Below are 18,730 nucleotides of genomic sequence, written 5' to 3' on the forward strand. Positions count from 1 at the left end.
TCTGTTTCCTGGCGGATTTGTCAGACCGTGGCCTATTATTGTCACGACGTCCTTCATCCGGGTTGTCCTCCCGCGCTCTTTCTCTCTGAGTGCCCGCCTCGGCCTGGGCCTACCCGAGGTTTTGTGATAGTCCTCCACCTTTATGGCTTGGTCGGCCATCTTCCTGGCGGAGTCTAGGTTCAGGCCGCCGCACTTGATGAGCTCGTTTTTTAAGTCTCCTCTCGGGAGGCCTTTCATCGATCGAAGGCCGCCGCCATTCATTGCTCACTCACGAATCTGCGAACCTTGGCGTCGAACCTCTTCACATAACTCCGGAGAGAGACTCGCCTCCCTCCCCGTCCGATAGTCGGGAAGTCCGATGTCTCGACGGCCCTCCTCTTATTGCAAGAATATCACCAAAATGTGTCCCTTAGGTCAAGATAACAAGATACCGACCCATCGGGTAGCCCCTTGTACCAACTTTGTGCCATCCCATGCAGAGTCGTTGGGAAGACTCGGCACCAAACCTCATCAAGTTGCTCCCATACCGACATGTAAGACTCGAAAGCCTCGGCGTGGTCGGTTGGGTCGCCTTCTCCTTTGTATGATATGGGTGGCAACTTTAGCTTAGTCGACCGGGATCTCTAGGACATAGGCATCGAGGGGTCATGTCGACCACGTGTCGAATGACACGCGGCGATCGGCTCCTCGCGTCCTTAGTCCGGCTCCTCTCCCCCCGTGGCGGGAAGGGCTTCTTCTCCGACTCGGTGAGTCGGGCTTCTTCTCCGACTCGGTGAGTCGGACTTCTTCTCCGACTCGGTGAGTCGGACTTCTTTCACTCCTCCTGCAGGGGCAGCCTCGTCGGTCTTTGTGGAGACACCGTCCTTCCGCGGGTGCGGGATGGACTCGTCTACCACTTGCACTTTGGGCTCCCAGGCGTCTTGACATGGTCGCTTCTTCCAATGCTTCGTTCAAGTTTCTCGAGTCACTTTTGGGACCCCGATCTCCTCAATGGGGGTGCCGCCGCTCTTGTCGTTGTGACAAAGTGTGAGCCGGCGTGCGCCCATTAGTTCCAGGAGTAGCTTCAGTTTAGCTGCATCAACCACATGTCCCATGATAGTGACTTGGTCGGCGGGCAGTGGTGTATCTTGTATTATTGGCATCCCGTACGTCGTATCAGTGATACGGCCGGTGGGGGACTGCCCGATTTCGAGTTGTTGGAATGTGTCATCTTGGCGAATCGGTTTCCACAAGCACCGTTTCCGGTTTAAGTTTCGTTTCGACATCTTCTTAGCTCGGCGAATGGGTTTTGTTTTGTGTTTTTCTTTGTTTGGGAATGAATGTGACTAGCTTCTAGTATCTCTTCCCCACAGACGGCGCCAATTGTTCCGGGTGTAATTCCGAAGCAGTTATTTGTTACCACTCGTGGCTCGTAGAGTGACGTCTTTGGTTGAACCCTTCTTTCGGCCTCTCCTGAAACAATGAACGAACTGAGGGCTCGGCTTTGGCCGAGCGTACTCACTCCGACGCTCAAGTCAGTGAACTTAAAGAGATAAGTTGTGTGTTACTTGGCGAAGTATATGTTGTAGAGAGATAAGGAAGATATTACCAGATTATGAGGTGTTTAGGTTAAATTGTGGATCCTTTCCTCAATGAGAGTTGAGGAGTATTTATAGACTTTCACCTTTTGTCACGTAGTGGCCAAGTGGCCAAGTGGCTAGCAGGTGGAAAGACTGATCTACCCTCGGCCGAGGGACCCATGGCAGGCCGGCGGGCCCCGTTGACTCCATGCCGAGGGGGCTTGGATATGAGTACGTGGACATATGCCCCTACCCTAGTTGTCCCAGTAGAGGCACAAGAGACAGCCGACAGTCGCGCGTCGGTTAGGTCAGTCTAAGTCGTTGACTTGCTGTGGATATCTTTGACCTTGCTCAATATGTTGACTCGGTCAGCGGGTGCAGAATATGCCCCATCAAGTAGTAGTAATAATAATAATAATAATAATAATAATAATAATTATTATTATTATTATTATTATTATTATTATTATTATTATTATTATTATTTCAGTTCAGCTCCAATCAGCTTAGTTCAGTTCAGCTCTATTCGATTCGATTCATTCACTCCATTCCCATTCGATTCAATTCACCCCCGCTCCATTCGATTCAGTCCAGCTCCATTCAGTTCGGCTCGCTCCATTCGATTCGGCTCGATTCGATTCGGCTCCATTCGATTCGCTTTAGCTCAGCTCTAAAAAGCCAGAAAGAACAGGGCCTAAAACTAACAATAAGATGAAGGATAACTGGAAAAGGGGGGATGTGCAAAATAATAAATTAACTTCTCCTTAAAGAAGCTAGTTTTCAATTTATAGCTAGCAGAGCTTAATGTATCTCAGATATACAGAGTAGTTTGACTTATGTATGATTCTAATGATATATATCTCTATTTTTTTTATATATAATTTGTAGTAGACTTAACAATTATTTTAATGTACACAATTTATTATACAAATGATCTTTTACACATAATTTATTCAACAAAAACAATAACCAATAAAATCGCATAAAAAACAATAGCCAATGAAATCGTTTCAAAAGTTCCTCTTTTAAGTATATATATATATATATATATATATATATATATATATATATATATATAGGGGCGGGTTCAGGTACGAACTGCCTTAACATACGAACCGTACGAACTAGCTTATTTTGAACTTTTTTTTTTTTTTTTTTTTTTTTTTTTTTTTTTTTCAGATACATTTTATTAGCTTACTAGATACATTCTTATTCAGATACATCTTATAACATAAGTAGATACACTTTTTCCACACTAAAATTTTAAATGCACTTTTACACTTTTTGCGGATACATTTTATATTTTTTGCGGATACGCAATATAATACTTCTGGATACACATGGTATTACTAGTGGATACACATGTATCCCGTACTAATACTTATGGATACACAAGTTCATACTACCGGATACACATGTATCTAGTAGTAATACCACATGTATCTAGTAGTTATACCGTATGTATCGAGGCTTGTAGTCTATGTATTCACTACCACCACCGCTACAACCACCACCGCCACCACCGCAACCACCACTACCACCACCAACAACACAATCACGCCATAAATGTACAAGTATTCATACATGTACCTAGTCAGATACAAGGTATTACACCAGTGACACAACTCACGACCACCCCCACACCCACCGTCACCGGAGATCACCACAACTCAACCAGGGACATATCAGAGCATAGCAAATGTTGTCGGAGAACAACAAATCACCGTCGTCGCCTATCTCGTTTCCCAATCTTCTTCTTTCCTCTCTCAAATTCCTTAACCCTGCGCAAAAATCGGCCACCCCGACCTCTGTCAACAACAACATACCACTGACAACACTATACCACTCGACCCACTCCTTTATCACCACCAAGCTAACTTCCAAGACCAGATCTGCTCGAAAAGAGATGGAGGGAGACCAGATCTGGGGAATTGTAGCGGATTTGAAGATTTTGGCAGGTAACCTTGGAAGGATTTCTATGATGTTAACGTCCATGTCGAGGCTTTTGTGAGTCCTCATTGATATCGTATTTAATAGGAATTAAAATCTTGGCAGGTAAAGAAAGAAAATGGTTTGTGAAGATTTTGAGGCCGGAGACTAACGGCGAGATGGTGTCGATCTCCGGTGAGAGTCTCGTGGAAGGTGAGTGATTCATGTGAGAGAGGCAAATTGAAACGCTGTAAAGAGAGTGCACGGCCAACGACGATGGTTGCCGGAGCTCCAGTGGTGGTGTCTTTGATGAAGAGCTGGGGAATTGTAGTTCACTGTTGCGTGGTACTTGGTAAAGAAAGGAGAGATGTCGGGCAAAAGTAGATTAGTATAAAGTGAGTGGATATGTGATTTGGCTCAACAATGACGTAATATAGTTGTTTTTGTTAGTTCGTACGGTCCGTACCGTAATTTAGTTCGTACGAGATCCTGATTCTATATATATATATATATATATATATATATATATATATATATATATATATATATATATATATATATATATATATATATATATATACTCCTCCTATTCTCCATATTCTTCCCCTTTGTTGGGGGCACAAGAATTAAGGAGGGTAATAAAGTATGAATTGTGGGTTGGGTGGAGTTTGATAATAGGAGAGAAGAATGAATAAAATAAGGAATTGTGAGTTGGGTGGGGTTTGATGATAGGAGAGAGGAATGAATAATTAGGAATTAAATAAGGAATTGTGAGTTGAGTGGGGTTTGGTGATAGGAGAGAGGAATGAATAAAATAAGATTAAAAGTTTCCAAAAAAGGAAAGGGGAAGAAAACCTGAATAATCCGTTTTAGGAAATAGGGAAGAAAATGGAGAATAGGAGGGAGTATATATATATATATATATATATATATATATATATATATATATATATATATATATATATATATATATATATATATATATATATATATATATATATATATATATATATATAAATTGCATCAAGTGAGTCTAGGTATCTTAGGTGAGTCTAGCATTTTAATCTCATCCATTAGATCTACTCCTAATGAATGGCTGAGATTAATTCTAGCTCACCTATATAAACCCCAAATCATCATTTTCTACCGTCATAATTAAAGATTACTTTCTCTCTCTATAAGCACATCTCTCTAAATCTCATTATTCCTCTGTAAATTAATTCATCTCCTTCACAATTCCAGCAAAATTAATCTCAACCATTAACGCTGCAACTTTAAAGATTTTTACATTCACACGTGTTTCACAGTTCATCCACGATTTTTGCAATTTACGATTCAATAATTCAGAGTAGATTAGTTAAACTCTGATTTCGCATCCTTCGATCGCGCATCTTCAATCGATCGATTTTCGTGTTAGTTATATTTGCTTTCGAAATTCTTATTCAATTACAACAAATCGATTTATTATTGAATTTCAATTTTTTTAATTGATGTTCAACTTAGAATGTCGATTTTATGAATTCAAGCAATTCGTGATTCTATTAGTTTAATCAATTCAAGCAATTTATGATTCAAGCAATCCAAGATTGAATCGGTTCAATAATTTAAACAATTTAATCAATTTCCGATTTCATATCCTTTAATTAAAATCGCATATTTAGATCGCATACCTTCACCTGATTTTTAGGTTTTTTTCTAGATCTACACCTTTGTAGTTGCTTTTAAATTTTTATTCAATTACAAAGAACTCGATTTGGTTATTGAATTTTTAATTTTCGTAATTGATGTTCAACTTATAATTTTTACGATACGTATTTTCGATGATGCTTTTTGTTTCTCGTATTTTATTTTCATTACTTGTATTGTTATGCATGATACTGAGAACAACATGCGTACAAATAATTTTATTATTGATTTTACTTTTGAGGTTCTTAGAATGCGTTTTAAATATGTGTATAAATTTTTCAGGGATCGCGTTTTCAATGACGATTACATCGAAACTTGAAACTTCTAATTTTTGTGATTTTATATAACTTCTCGCTAGTTCTGATTGTCCCGATTTTTTCATTAAATTTGAAACCTCTAGAATGTGTTTACAATACGCACATTCTTTATGTTATTGAATTTGAATCATGCTACTGATTGTTCGCGTTTTGTTTGATGTGTCATTTTTTAAAACTAGTTTTAGCGCTGTTACTTACATGTTCATCAAGTTCGTTGCGGATTTCATTGCGGACTGTAATATTATTACTGTAACATTATTACTTCATGGAATATTCAGGTTTGACAAATCATATTCCTTCTTGTCAAGGCATGAATAGAAGGTATAACTTAATAGCGTAAAAATATGATTGCGGTAAATGTGAGGATTCAATTAGTTTTCGTAAAATAATCAACGACACCTGTTACTGTAATAGCGTTACAGTAACATTAAAACTGCATGACATAATTGAACTTAAAATATTCTTACAACATTGTATATTTGATGTTATGTGATTTTTTTCAAATAAATATGGTTTAACATTGTCACAAACTCACAATGATGTTACTGTAATGATGTTACTGTAATATTGTTACTGTGAAATTATCATTAATAATGGACCACTGAATTTCGCATATGGTTTATCTAGTAATTGTCGAATGTTTTGTTTTTGTTGTCAGCAGAATTGAAGAAAGAAGAAGGTTTGAGAAATCAACCAACATAAAAAAAAAGGCGCACATGGATACAATATATACAAAAAAAAGCAAGACGTTGAATAATCAATCACGGAGATAGGCATGAAGAAAGCAATGTTATTGAAGTGGGAATGCTAGTGGACACTTTTACCATTGTTGTGTTGTTTGTTGTATGGTTAACACCACTTTATTGTTTTAATTTATTAGATAACCTTGTACTTTCCTCCTAATTCCAATACAACCAATCCTTATTCTACCACGTCACAAAGAATAGTGCTACAAAGAATATCAGTCATTAATCAAAGTTACACAAAGTTATCAGAACATCTTCGTTATATTTAATTCATCAATGGTATATCAATATTATCAGAATAATGTTATCAGAAAACATTAATTCATTAAACTAACATGACAACAATGTTACAATAATTATTATTTAGTTCGTGTATTATATAAGACGGTGTATAATGTAGTTCTGAAGTGTAATGATAAAGATTTTTTTGCATTTTTAAAGTGACGGTGTTACTGTAACATCATTTACGCAACAAAGTAACAATGATATAGTAATTGTGTTACTGTAACATCATTACATTTACGCAACAAAATAACACTGATACAGTAATTGTGTTACTGTAATATCATTCATTTATCAAAGTAACACATATACTATGTTAAACGATCAAACTTTAATTATTACAATAATAAAAAGCAAGTGAATACTGATTCGTCCTGATATGCTAAAATGTATGTGAAAAGCCTACAACAAGTATATATCATAATCATACATAATAAAAGTCTCTACTAGTATTTCAATTTCAATAACGTTGTTTTCTTCACGCCTATCTTCATGACTGATTTGTGAGTGTGGTACTTTTTTTTTATATACCATCTTTTTGGTGACTTTTTTTTCAGAATTTGATTTCTCAAACTTCTTCTTCAAATTTCCTGACATTCAAAACAAAGCATTGGATCATTAATAATAAAAAATATGCAAAAAGCCGTGGCCCTCTATTAGTGATCAACAATAATGTTATACCATCAAATTTAATTGAGTTAAATCTCACAACATCAAAGATACAATGTTTTAACACTATTTCAAGTTCAGTTCAATAATGATTGACCATTCCTCAATATCCATTATATTATGTAATGCAGTAACAATATTACAGTAATATTGTTAGAGTAACAATACCACAATAACAATGTTACAAACAGTATTACAGTAACATGTGCCGAGAATTTTACAAAACATAATTTAATCGTCACTGCTTAGCCCCAATTTTCATGAAAATTATCCAGATATGAATCTCACAATGTCATAACCCTAAATTTTTGTCAAATACTATTTATACTTAGAATTGACAATTAACAGTAAAAATGATATTATAACACGATTTAACAACTCATAAAATCGTAATCATTACATAATTTAATCGTAAATTAACCAAAAAAACAAATTAAAACTATGAGTTTCTAACAATTTTATACCAATATTTCAGATTCAATTCAATAACAACTGATATTCCTCAATAATAACAACTGATATTCCTCAATAATAACTACAAATTAAAATTATTGCTCAATTTCACCATCTCATAACCCTAACTTTTCGCACAAACACTATGAATACATACAATCGACAATAATAATATGAACAATCGACGATAACAATAAGAACACATAAAATATCAGATCGAATATATAGAAAATAAGAATTAAAATAGCGGAAAGAACGTTGATTCTTACCTCTTCATTTGTGTGTAAGAAACGCGATTCTTGATAAGAAGCATATTTGATTAATTTTTGCAGATTTTCGATTGATTTACTTCTTCAAGATAAGAAGCATGTTTGATTTTGAGAGATTTTGATTATATTCTTACATCTTCAATCGATTTTCGATTGATATTTGCATATTCCTTCTTGAATTTGGGGATTTTTTTAGCTTTTTTTAGGGTTTTGGGAGAGAGAGAAAAAAAGTTCCGAGAAATTTAGAAAACGTGAATGAGAAAAATCACTGGTATGGGTTTTCTTATGAGGATTTGTTTAGGGTGACGTGGAAGAATGAGGGTTATTGGATCTTGTTGATCCAATGGTTCTTATTGATATGCTAGACTCATCTAAGATGCTAGACTCATGGGATGCTCACTTATATATATATATATATATATATATATATATATATATATATATATATATATATATATATATATATATATATATATATATATATATTGATTTATTGATGATTGATTGCTCTGAATTTGTAGTCATGACTAGTCATGAGAGAGTAAGAGACTATGGGTCACATATCTATCTATCTATATATTAATCTTGTAACATAATAGTTGACATGACAATAGTATAACACACTTAGGATAACATGGCATGAATATATCGATCCACCTTAAAAAAAACTTCAGTTTCACTATTTCATTAATAACAAAGTCATTACTTTACTATTGACTATATATCAATCATATCACAATACAAACTTGCCTTTTAAAATACATACTAATATTATATGATTGTTATTTTTTTATAAGAACATGGTTCACAAAAGATCCCTTCTTATTGTGATTTTATTGCTCCCTTAATATACGTAATTATTATTGATATTTACATAATGACATAATTGATTGGATAAACCATCCCTTTTTAAATTAAATACATAATATGCAAAGATGTAAACCATATGGGAAGACCAATCTTAATTAATATTGTCAAATAAATGCCTTTTTATTAAAATTATGATTCCCGTGTCAAATCCCGGGTACTATGATCACTTTAAATTAATTTTATATACGTCAAATAATTATTTTTTTCACTAATCCTTTTATATAATATTAAACTCACATTTCATATTGGTGTTGGTAGACCTGTCAAACGAGTCAGATGGGTCAGGTCAAGTCAGAAAATGGGTCGAATTTTACGGGTTACAGACCAGGTTAAGGTCGGAATACTGGTTAAAAAAATAGTGTCCAACCCTTTTTTTCTACTATTCCTTCCATTCAATTGTTTTCTTCTAACTTATCTAATATAGTGAGGAGTAATTTATTGAAGTTAGAAGAAAACAATTGAATGGAGGGAGTATGTTTTAAATTGAGAAAATATTTTTTAAAAAATTAGAACATATTTAATCATATTAAACAATTACTTTTAATTATTATTTCATATATATATATATATATATATATATATATATATATATATATATATATATATATATATATATATATATATATATATATATATTCGGGATCCTATGAGAACCAACAAGATAATGAGAACCATGAGAACCACTCACAGCCCTTAGATCAAACTGCAATTTGACGGTGAGATGAACAATGATTAAACATATTTCAATTTTGTCAAAAAAACGTCGCACCCCAAATTCAAGACTCTATCATTTTACCAAATATCCTTTCTCTCTCTTAATTTTTCTCTCTCTTCGATTATCAAATCTTTTAACGCATCTGCTTTCTCTACTTCGATCGTTAGAAACATTCTGATCAAACTTCGACGATCGATCAAAATCTTTCACCTTCTTCTAGCAATGGATCTTGGTACTTCAATGAGGTAAACTTTCGATAGTGATGATTAATTTTTGCGAAATTAAGGTTTATATATTTTCCTCTTTGTAATTTTTTTATTTGGCGATTAAATTACTTGAATTTAGGCCTTGATTATGTGTTAAAGTCGTAATGAGGAATTATGATTATGAAATTAGGGTTTTGTGAATTAGATTGGGGAAAGTTAGAAATTAGGGTTGGGGAAGCTGAGAAATTTGCTAAATTGGTTGAAATCATGAAATTAGATATTGAATTTCCAGAAGTTTCCGTAATTTAGCTACTTCATTGTTCAACATATGTGGAAATTAAGTTTCTGTCCCAATTAAACAATAATCTAACCTACGAAATTCTTCATTTTAGTTTGTCGATCGTGTAAATTGTCATCAAGCTTCGATTATTTATGAATTGTTCTTTATGAAATTAGCAGGTAGCAACGCAAAATAGTGAATTCAACTGAAATCACCTACCACTGTTTCTGGTATAAAACTCCTTTTCACATTACAATCTATTTTGATTATTTATTTTATAAATTTTTGTTTAGAGTTAGTTGTTGCTGATAAGTTTTATGCTCGGAAATTGTTGAAGTTTTGATTACCTCACTTTTCTACAGTTTATAGTCTGAAAATTCGGTTATTAATAGCAAATTCTTCAATCTGTCGCTTATTGTGTTTTTTTCCTTGGAATCGATGTTTTGTCGTTAATTAAGCTGGATTTTGTTGACTTGCTGCTGAAATTATTTACATTTCGAGTTGTTACTAAGCTGGATTTTATCAACTTGCTGCTGAAATTGTTTACATTTCTATGCAGTTTGCGTTTGTCTTTTAAGTGTCTGAAAATATCACTCAAATCATTGACAAATTTGTGGCGAAACACTGTTGTACTAAAGAAAAAACCACCTGTAATAGGAGTTGGGTCACGTAAAGATTATTTTCCACCAAAATCAAAAACTGCAAGCAAGAATGACTTGAGCAAAGTAATCCGAGTATGAATATCTGCATAGTTTTTGTCTTTGATCCCTTCCCAAAAATAATGGCAGGGGTTTAGGGTGCAATAGACTTATCAGTGCATGAAAAAGCCTTGTAGATGTATGAAAAAACAATATATGTGCATTAAACCACCACGTACATGCATGAAATAAGGTTCTATGTGCATAAAATAAGGTTCTATGTGCATAAAATAAGATTATATGTGCATTAAAAAGTGAAAGGGGATGGGTATCCTAAAATATAGGACGGGATTAAAAGTAGGGGATGGGTATCCTAAAATTTAGGATGGGAAAGGATTTAGGGTTGGATTAGGCGGACCGGTTCAAATTTGGAGAAACAATGATTAAATTAATCACATTTTAGTGTTGGACTATTTTCATTTTAGCTTTAATTACAGAATTTCGAGAAACAATAATTAAATTAATCACATTTTCAGGTTTCTTAATACTTGTCTTATCTGTGCATGAAGTAACCTTGTATGTGCATGAAATAACCATGTGTATGCATGACATATTAAATGAGATTAGGTCGTCAATTCGAATTTTAAGGCTTAAGGGAAAGGGTTCACTCTGCCCTTTAGGGCTTCAAATTTGTTTGTTTATTTGTTCTGTATGTATGAATCTTTTTTTGTTTGTTGTATGGGGAATCAAGTTCATATTTCTTTAGGCTGAATGAACCCGTTGTGTGGACCTCTTAAGGTACTGATGTAGTTGTTGGTGTTATATGAATGTTCTAAATTTTCAGTCTTTTTTACCCTTAGTCATGTAGTCTATTCATTTCAGCTATTTTTGATTTTGTACTTGGTATTAAGTCATTTTTTCTCAATCAATATTGAGCACTATGTCTTTGTTGGTTCCTTACTTCCTTGGGTTATCTCGATGCTGATCCGTTCTAATTATGATGTACTCCCTCCGATCCAGACAGATGGTAACACTTACCTAAAATGGATGAATCACACCAATGGTAACATACTATATTTGGCATAAAAAATAACTAAATTACCCTTACATCCACTACCTATTTACAACTTTACCATCCACTCACCCACTCACCAACTACTTATTTAATCCACCTAAACTCATGTGGCCCCAATCAAACATTCCTACTTTACCCTTCACTTTTCCACCTTTTCTCAAATAACCACTTTTTCCATATGTTACCATTTGTCTGGATCGGAGGGAGTATTTTTTAGCAGAGAATTCGGGCTTTCTTGTATTTTAATTTTGAGCAAATCCGATTCTCAAAGAGGTTCTCTTGGCAATTCGGAAAGGAAAACCTAGGGCTCTCTCACCTGGACGACCCACTGAGTACTTAAGAAATTACAAATCATGGTTAGATTTTATGTCTCAATTAGAAGGTAAGATTCTTTGACCTGAGAGTTTAATAAGCTGGTGCTTTGTAACATTTGGTCAAAATGCTACTTCTGAAAAACTTTTCACCTTTGCAAGAGTGTATCGTCCTGAATTTGTAATTCTTTTGTTGTCAAGGGTACTGCACATACCGATATGCCGTTGCGAAGCTCAGATCAGAGGCTGTATATATTGACTTCATGAAGCAGTGGAATCTGGGAGTTTACTTCTCACTGAGGTACTCTATCAGAAAGAACTCTCATATCCCCTATTATGTTAATTGACTATTGTTGTTGTCCCAATAATAATGGTTAGGGTTTGGGGTACAATAGACTTATCAATACATGAAGTAGCCTAGTAGATGCATGAAAAAGCAAATAGATGTGCATCAAATAACCGTGTACATGCATGAAATAAGTGTGTTATATGGGCATGAAATAAGATTATATGTGCATGAAATAAGATTATATGTGCATGAAATAAGGTTACACGTGCATTAAAATGTTTTCCACTTCCATTACGGACATTATTATTATTATTATTATTATTATTATTATTATTATTATTATTATTATTATTATTATTATTATTATTATTATTATTATTATTATTATTATTATTATTATTATTATTATTATTATTATTATTATTATTATTATTATTATTATTATTATTATTATTATTATTATTATTATTATTATTATTATTATTATTATTATTATTAGTTTTGACAGTGTGCGTAGATGAGCTCAAAACGTAGCATTACGAGCTAGATTATGAGCCATCCTATAAGGACATTAATTATTTGTTTTGATTTATCTCTTTGGAGCAATTGTGTTATGTACAACCCACATTTCATCTTTGTGTAGCGTATATTAAAGGCTATTAGCTCAATGGTAGAGCGAGGTGCTAATTTTGCACAAAGATATGGGTTCAAATCCTATATAGCCTATTAAACAACAAATTCCATGATTGCATCCCACACATGCCATACTTGAAATAGAAGAATTCCCACAAAGAGGATTTTTAGAAGATAGTTGTACTGGCAGCAAAAAAAATAATCAAGAGAACAGCTGGAGAAGGGGTTCAAAGTGCAATACCCATACAAGGTATAACTATTATACTGTGAAACTTTTCTTTCCATCACAGTAAGATTATCTACAGTGGTTATATTGTTATGTCAGTTTATGAGCTGTAACTCTTTGTCACAGGGAGAGCATGAGATAGTAATCATCAGTTAGTGCATTCAAGTAATTAGGCTACATATCCTAGCTTGTTAGTTTTTGTAGGAAACTTGTATTTGGGACTTTTTAAACCTTAGTTAGAACTTAGAAGGGCTAATAGGAAATTTTTTTGACTGCAAAAAAAAAAAAAAAGTAAAAGAAAGAATGTTGTTTCAGAGCCAATATGGGAATCGAACCCATATATTGTACATTGCACAATGCTCTTCCATTTGAGCTAATTGGCTTTCAGAGTTGGACCCAAATGATGCGCTTTCTAAGTCAATGTTGTAGCATATCAAGTTTCAGGACAATTAAAGCTGATATTTTGTGCACTTTGCTCTTCTTTATGCTAAAAAGTAGTACAATAGTATAGTTGATCACTTCATATACCTTAAACTGATCCTGGATGGTTTCCTTTTACCCCGTCGAGTCATGAACCTCATAGCTGCATTAGCAATCACTTTTGGCCTTGTTATAAAATCTTGGTATTGTGATTTCTCCAAGCCTAAGGGCGACATTATAGCATGCAATTCTTCTTTCTTTGCCTGCAAGCCAGAGAGTACACCTGGAAGTCAATTCTCAATGATGCTCAATTCACAATAACAAAAAGTTACTAAAGAGAATAGGCCTCATGTACGCCTGCAAAAATTGAGAGCAATTCACCCACTTTGAATCACACCATTTGACAAGAACCTTTCTACATCTACATAGACGTATTTACGGATTAAACTCAGCTTGACATGTATGATGTGTTCACAGTTTCACACTTGTTCTTCTGGTTCAGCTGCGGGTGAAGCAAGGGAACCAGCTCTGGGTGAAGCAAGGGAACCGGTGAATGGTATCATCCAGGGCACCTACTTTAAAAGGAACAAAATCCAGATGGTAAGCTAACCGTGGAAACAAATCTTTAGTCCTCACATTATCTGACTTTCGCGGAATATTTCTCTATAATAGTCTGTCTAATGGACAATCCCTGGAAAGATACTTTTGAAGAAGACAAATATAGAATAAAGAAGCCTGATCATGATAAAAAAAACAAAAAGAAATAGCGTTTCATCAATTATCATTCCTGAACCCACGGATGCTTACTCTTTGTGAAGCATCTATTCTGGAACAATAACAACAATAATAAGTAGTCGCCAAGAAAAACCAAAAAGAAAAGGGAGCTTCTTCAGAATAAGGTCTAGAAGACGTGGAAATTGCTGGTGTTGCAATCGAAGCTATTGATGATAATGGAAACAAAGGTCCAACATTATATAGGTAGAATATGAATCTATCCTTTAGGCACGGACCTTTCCAGCAGCTACTTCGGAAAAAGCTACAAACCTAATCCAAAAAAAGCCTAATATACTAATTTCAATTGAATTATTTTACTGATATTACAGTCAAAGTACTTCTGGATTGTACTATTTATGAACCGTAATTTACTTCTATTATAATTAAACTAATTCATTGTTGCTTCAATTTAGGTTAAAATCGAATCAATCATACAAGTTTTATATAAAATCCTTGTTCTATTGTTATAAGACGGAAATAATATCTTCTAATTACAAAATTAAATAAATTTTAACAGGAAACTTACCTTTGTCAATGGCGGTGAAGTAGGAGTGTGACGGTGGTCGATGACAGTGAAGAAGGAGAAATGCGGTGGTCAGCGGTGGAGAATCCGGTGATGTGCAGTGATCGGCGACGGAGAATCTGGTGATGTGCGGTGGTTGGCGAAGGAGAACCTGGTGATGTACGGTGATCGAATAAGGAGCCAGAGAAAGAGGAGAAATAAATGTGTGGTTTGTGATGATAAAGACTACAGAGTGTCTAAACTTTTATATGTTCCCGACAAATCTAAATATCGGAATTGTGTATGATCCAGCGGTCCTTATATGTTTTCATGGTTCTCAATATATGGGTGGTTCTCACTGGATCCCGACCCTATATATATATATATATATATATATATATATATAGTATAAGGATCAAGCAAGTCCTCCTATTCATATTGAGTCCATAAATCCTCTTAGAGGCCCTTGGATCTTGAGAAATGAAGGGCTTAGATTGAAAGGCAAAATGATGATTATGAGGGGTGATTAAGACTCTCCCTCATCTACTCCCTAATTAAACACTAATCCCACTACCCTCCCCTCCCCTCTCTCTTTCTTACCTTATTCTTTTCAAGCTTACTTCTCTCTTACCCTAACAAAAAAATACTCTCCTCTCTTCTCTCATTTCTCTACCATCCTAACAAAAACCCCTATAAATAAAAAACCCAAAACCCAAAAACCAAAAAAAAAAAAACCCAAAAAATTCATCCACTTTTCTCTTCTTCATTCACCACCAACCACCACCACCACCCAAAAAAAAACCCCAAAAAATCAAAAACCCAAATAATTCATCTACTCTTCTCTTCTTCATTTACCACCAACCACCACCACCACCCAAAAAAAATCCAAAAAATCAAAAACCCAAATAATTCATATACTCTTCTCTTCTTCATTCACCACCAACCACCACCCACCCGACACCACCACCACCGCCGCCAACTCAACCACCACAAAATTACCATGATCTTTTTTTTTTCTTTTTTTTTTTGTGTTAACTTTGATATTTGGTGTCATTTTTTTCTATTTGTTTATTTTTGTTGGTTTTAGTTTATTTATATATGTACTATACTTTTTTTCCCTCAAATATCGTCTTGTTATTCATTTTTATCTTTTTCAAATTTCGTGTTTTAAAATCTCACTATTGTTTTGTGAGATCCTTTTATTTTAATTTTAGATCTAATAAAATAGATCTCATATAATTTGTTGATTTTAATGTTAGATCTACTAGATAAAAAATAAATTTATGAACAAAATAATCGCATTACCTCCTTGGTGGTGGTAATTGGTAGTGGTAGTTGGTGGTGATTGTTGTCGGTGGTTAAGATTAAAGTTACACACGTTCTCTATTAAAGTTACACACCGTCTATATTAAAGTTACACACACGATATATTATTATGGACTAAAGTTTTATTAAATTGCTCTAAAATTAAATAAATTTCAATTAATTAATCAAAATCAATTAAAGTTACAATATTATGGACTAAAGTTACATTGTCAGTGAACTAAAGTTACAATCAGAAAAAGCTAGATTTACATAAAATCAAAATAATGTATAAAACAGACTATACAGTTGAAGTTATAGTATCAAGGACTAAAGTTACACCCTTAAAGAATTAAAATTACATGATTTTGAATATATAAATTCATACAATTTATATATTAATTTGAAATTAGACATCTTGTAAGAGACTAAAGTTACACTTTCAAGTTTCAATGGACTAAAGTTACACTTTAATAGACTAAAATTACACTTATAAGAGACTAAAGTTACACTTTCAAGTTTCAATGGACTAAAGTTACACTTTAATAGACTAAAATTACACTTATAAGAGACTAAAATTACACTCATAAAAGACTTCTTGTAAACTAACCACTTATGAAATTTTGGTAATTTTAACCTAACTTATTGTAGATTAATTGACTTATAAGTGTAACTGTATTCTTTTAGAAATATAACTTTAATGTTTTGAGAGTGTAATTTTAGTCTTTTGAGAGTTAATTTTAGTCCACTGTGCAATCTTTAGTCCATATTAAGTGTAACCTTAGTCCATTAAGAGGAGACTATAAATTTTGTACATATTAAAATTATAGCTTTAGTCCATTGAGAGTATAACTTTAGCCATTGAGAGTGTAACTTTAATATAGATAAGTGTAACTTTAATAGAGAAAAGTATAACTTTAAGAAACTGTAACTTTAATAGAAATATTTGTAACTTTAATAGACAATATGTATAACTTTAGTCTCAACCAAGATCTAAAGTTAAAAAAAATAGATTTACAAAAAAAACACAGATTTGAAAAATTAACCCAATAAAAAACAAGACCTAAAAGAAAAAAGTACCATAATAGAGCAAAATGTAATTTTAATAGAATAACGTGTATCCTTAATAGAAAATGAGTGTAACTTTAATACAATACGAGTGTAACTTTAAAAGAACTAAAAAAACGAACTAAAAAAACTTGATCTGAAACCAACAAATTTGAATACAAAATCTGAAAAAAAAAAAAATATAACAAGACCATTTTCGACAATGCAAGATTTGAATACATATAAAACAAGATGATATTTTAAAAAAAGAAAAAAATTAAATCAAGAAATGCGAAACACCACAAAGAAAAAAAAGTTAGAACATTTGTTAAGAGTATTCAAAAAGATGTCAGACCATTAGATCTTTTACAAACACCAACATTAAAAAAATGTCGGACCATTTAAAAAGAAATTCAAAAATAAAAATAAAAATAAATGTAACCAACATTCAGATCTGAGACAATCAAGGCTTCTGAGACGGTCGTGCCATCAATTCATATCTGAGACGAGAGGAGGTAGGAACGCAAGGCGGCAGCAGCGTTGGGGTGTTGGTGGTCGGTGTTGTGGTGGCCGACGGAGGAGATGCGTGAGGTTAAGGAGGGAGAGGTTGTATGGTGTTGTTGTGGGTGGTGGCAGGAGAGCGGAAGCCGGAGAATGACGGGAAGGGAGGTGGCTGTCGTGGTGTGTCGAGGGCGGCCGGAGGAAGGATGGGCTGCGGTGATGAATTTGGTGCGGTGGTTTGGGATCGTGGTGGGTGGTTGTTTGTATCGGGTTTTGAGAAATATGGATTTTGAGGCTTGGGTTTTTTTTATTGTGATTTAATTGGGTTTTGAGAAATCTGGGGGATGAATGTGGAAGAGTAATGAGATAGAGAGAGGGGTGAGAAATATAGAGAGATGATGAGGGTGTGATAATGAAAGGAGGGGATGATTAAGTGAAAGTGATTGAGTTAAAGAAATAATTAGAGGAAATTCATTTGTGACCCTCCATTTAGATCAAATCTCAGCCCTTTATCCACTCCATCCAAAGGCCTATAAGAGGACTTAGGAACTCAATAGATGGAAGGGACTCATTTGAACCTTACTATATATATATATATATATATATATATATATATAGTACTAGGATCATATGAGTCCACATCTTACATGTGAGTCCATAAGTTCTCCTTAGAGCCCTTGGATGAGGGAAAAGGATGGCTGAGATTTACACAAGAAAAAAGGAGATTAAAGCTAATTAAACCACTCTCTCACTACCCATACTAATTAATTCTAATTAATCACTAATTCAATATATATACATTTTCCTCCCACCTACTTATCTATCATCCACACAATTTCCCTCATATTTTATCTAAAAAACCTCTCATCTCTCAAAATCCAAAAAAATTCAAAAACAAAAAATCAAAAAATTTCCCCCCTTTTCTCTCCAACCCAACCCACCGGCTACCACCACCTCCCACCCCGCTGCCACTGTTTCCCTTCCCACCGCCAATAACCCACCACCACCACCACCGCATACCCACACCCACC

At 34.0% G+C, this 18,730-nt stretch overlaps 1 protein-coding gene across 1 annotated transcript in view; it reads left to right on the forward strand.

The window, feature by feature from the left end:
* The first annotated feature begins 3,465 nt into the window (after positions 1–3,465).
* Positions 3,466–18,730, forward strand: part of LOC141627664 (protein FAR1-RELATED SEQUENCE 7-like) — a 30,190-nt gene continuing 14,925 nt past the window's right edge. Inside the window, exons 1-2 of the mRNA XM_074440895.1 lie at positions 3,466–3,517; positions 3,615–3,701. Of these exons, the coding sequence (XP_074296996.1) occupies positions 3,466–3,517; positions 3,615–3,701 (139 nt within the window). The remainder of the gene's footprint in view (positions 3,518–3,614; positions 3,702–18,730) is intronic.

Source organism: Silene latifolia, chromosome Y (assembly GCF_048544455.1).
Source record: "Silene latifolia isolate original U9 population chromosome Y, ASM4854445v1, whole genome shotgun sequence".
In the NCBI taxonomy this organism is placed as follows: domain Eukaryota; kingdom Viridiplantae; phylum Streptophyta; class Magnoliopsida; order Caryophyllales; family Caryophyllaceae; genus Silene; species Silene latifolia.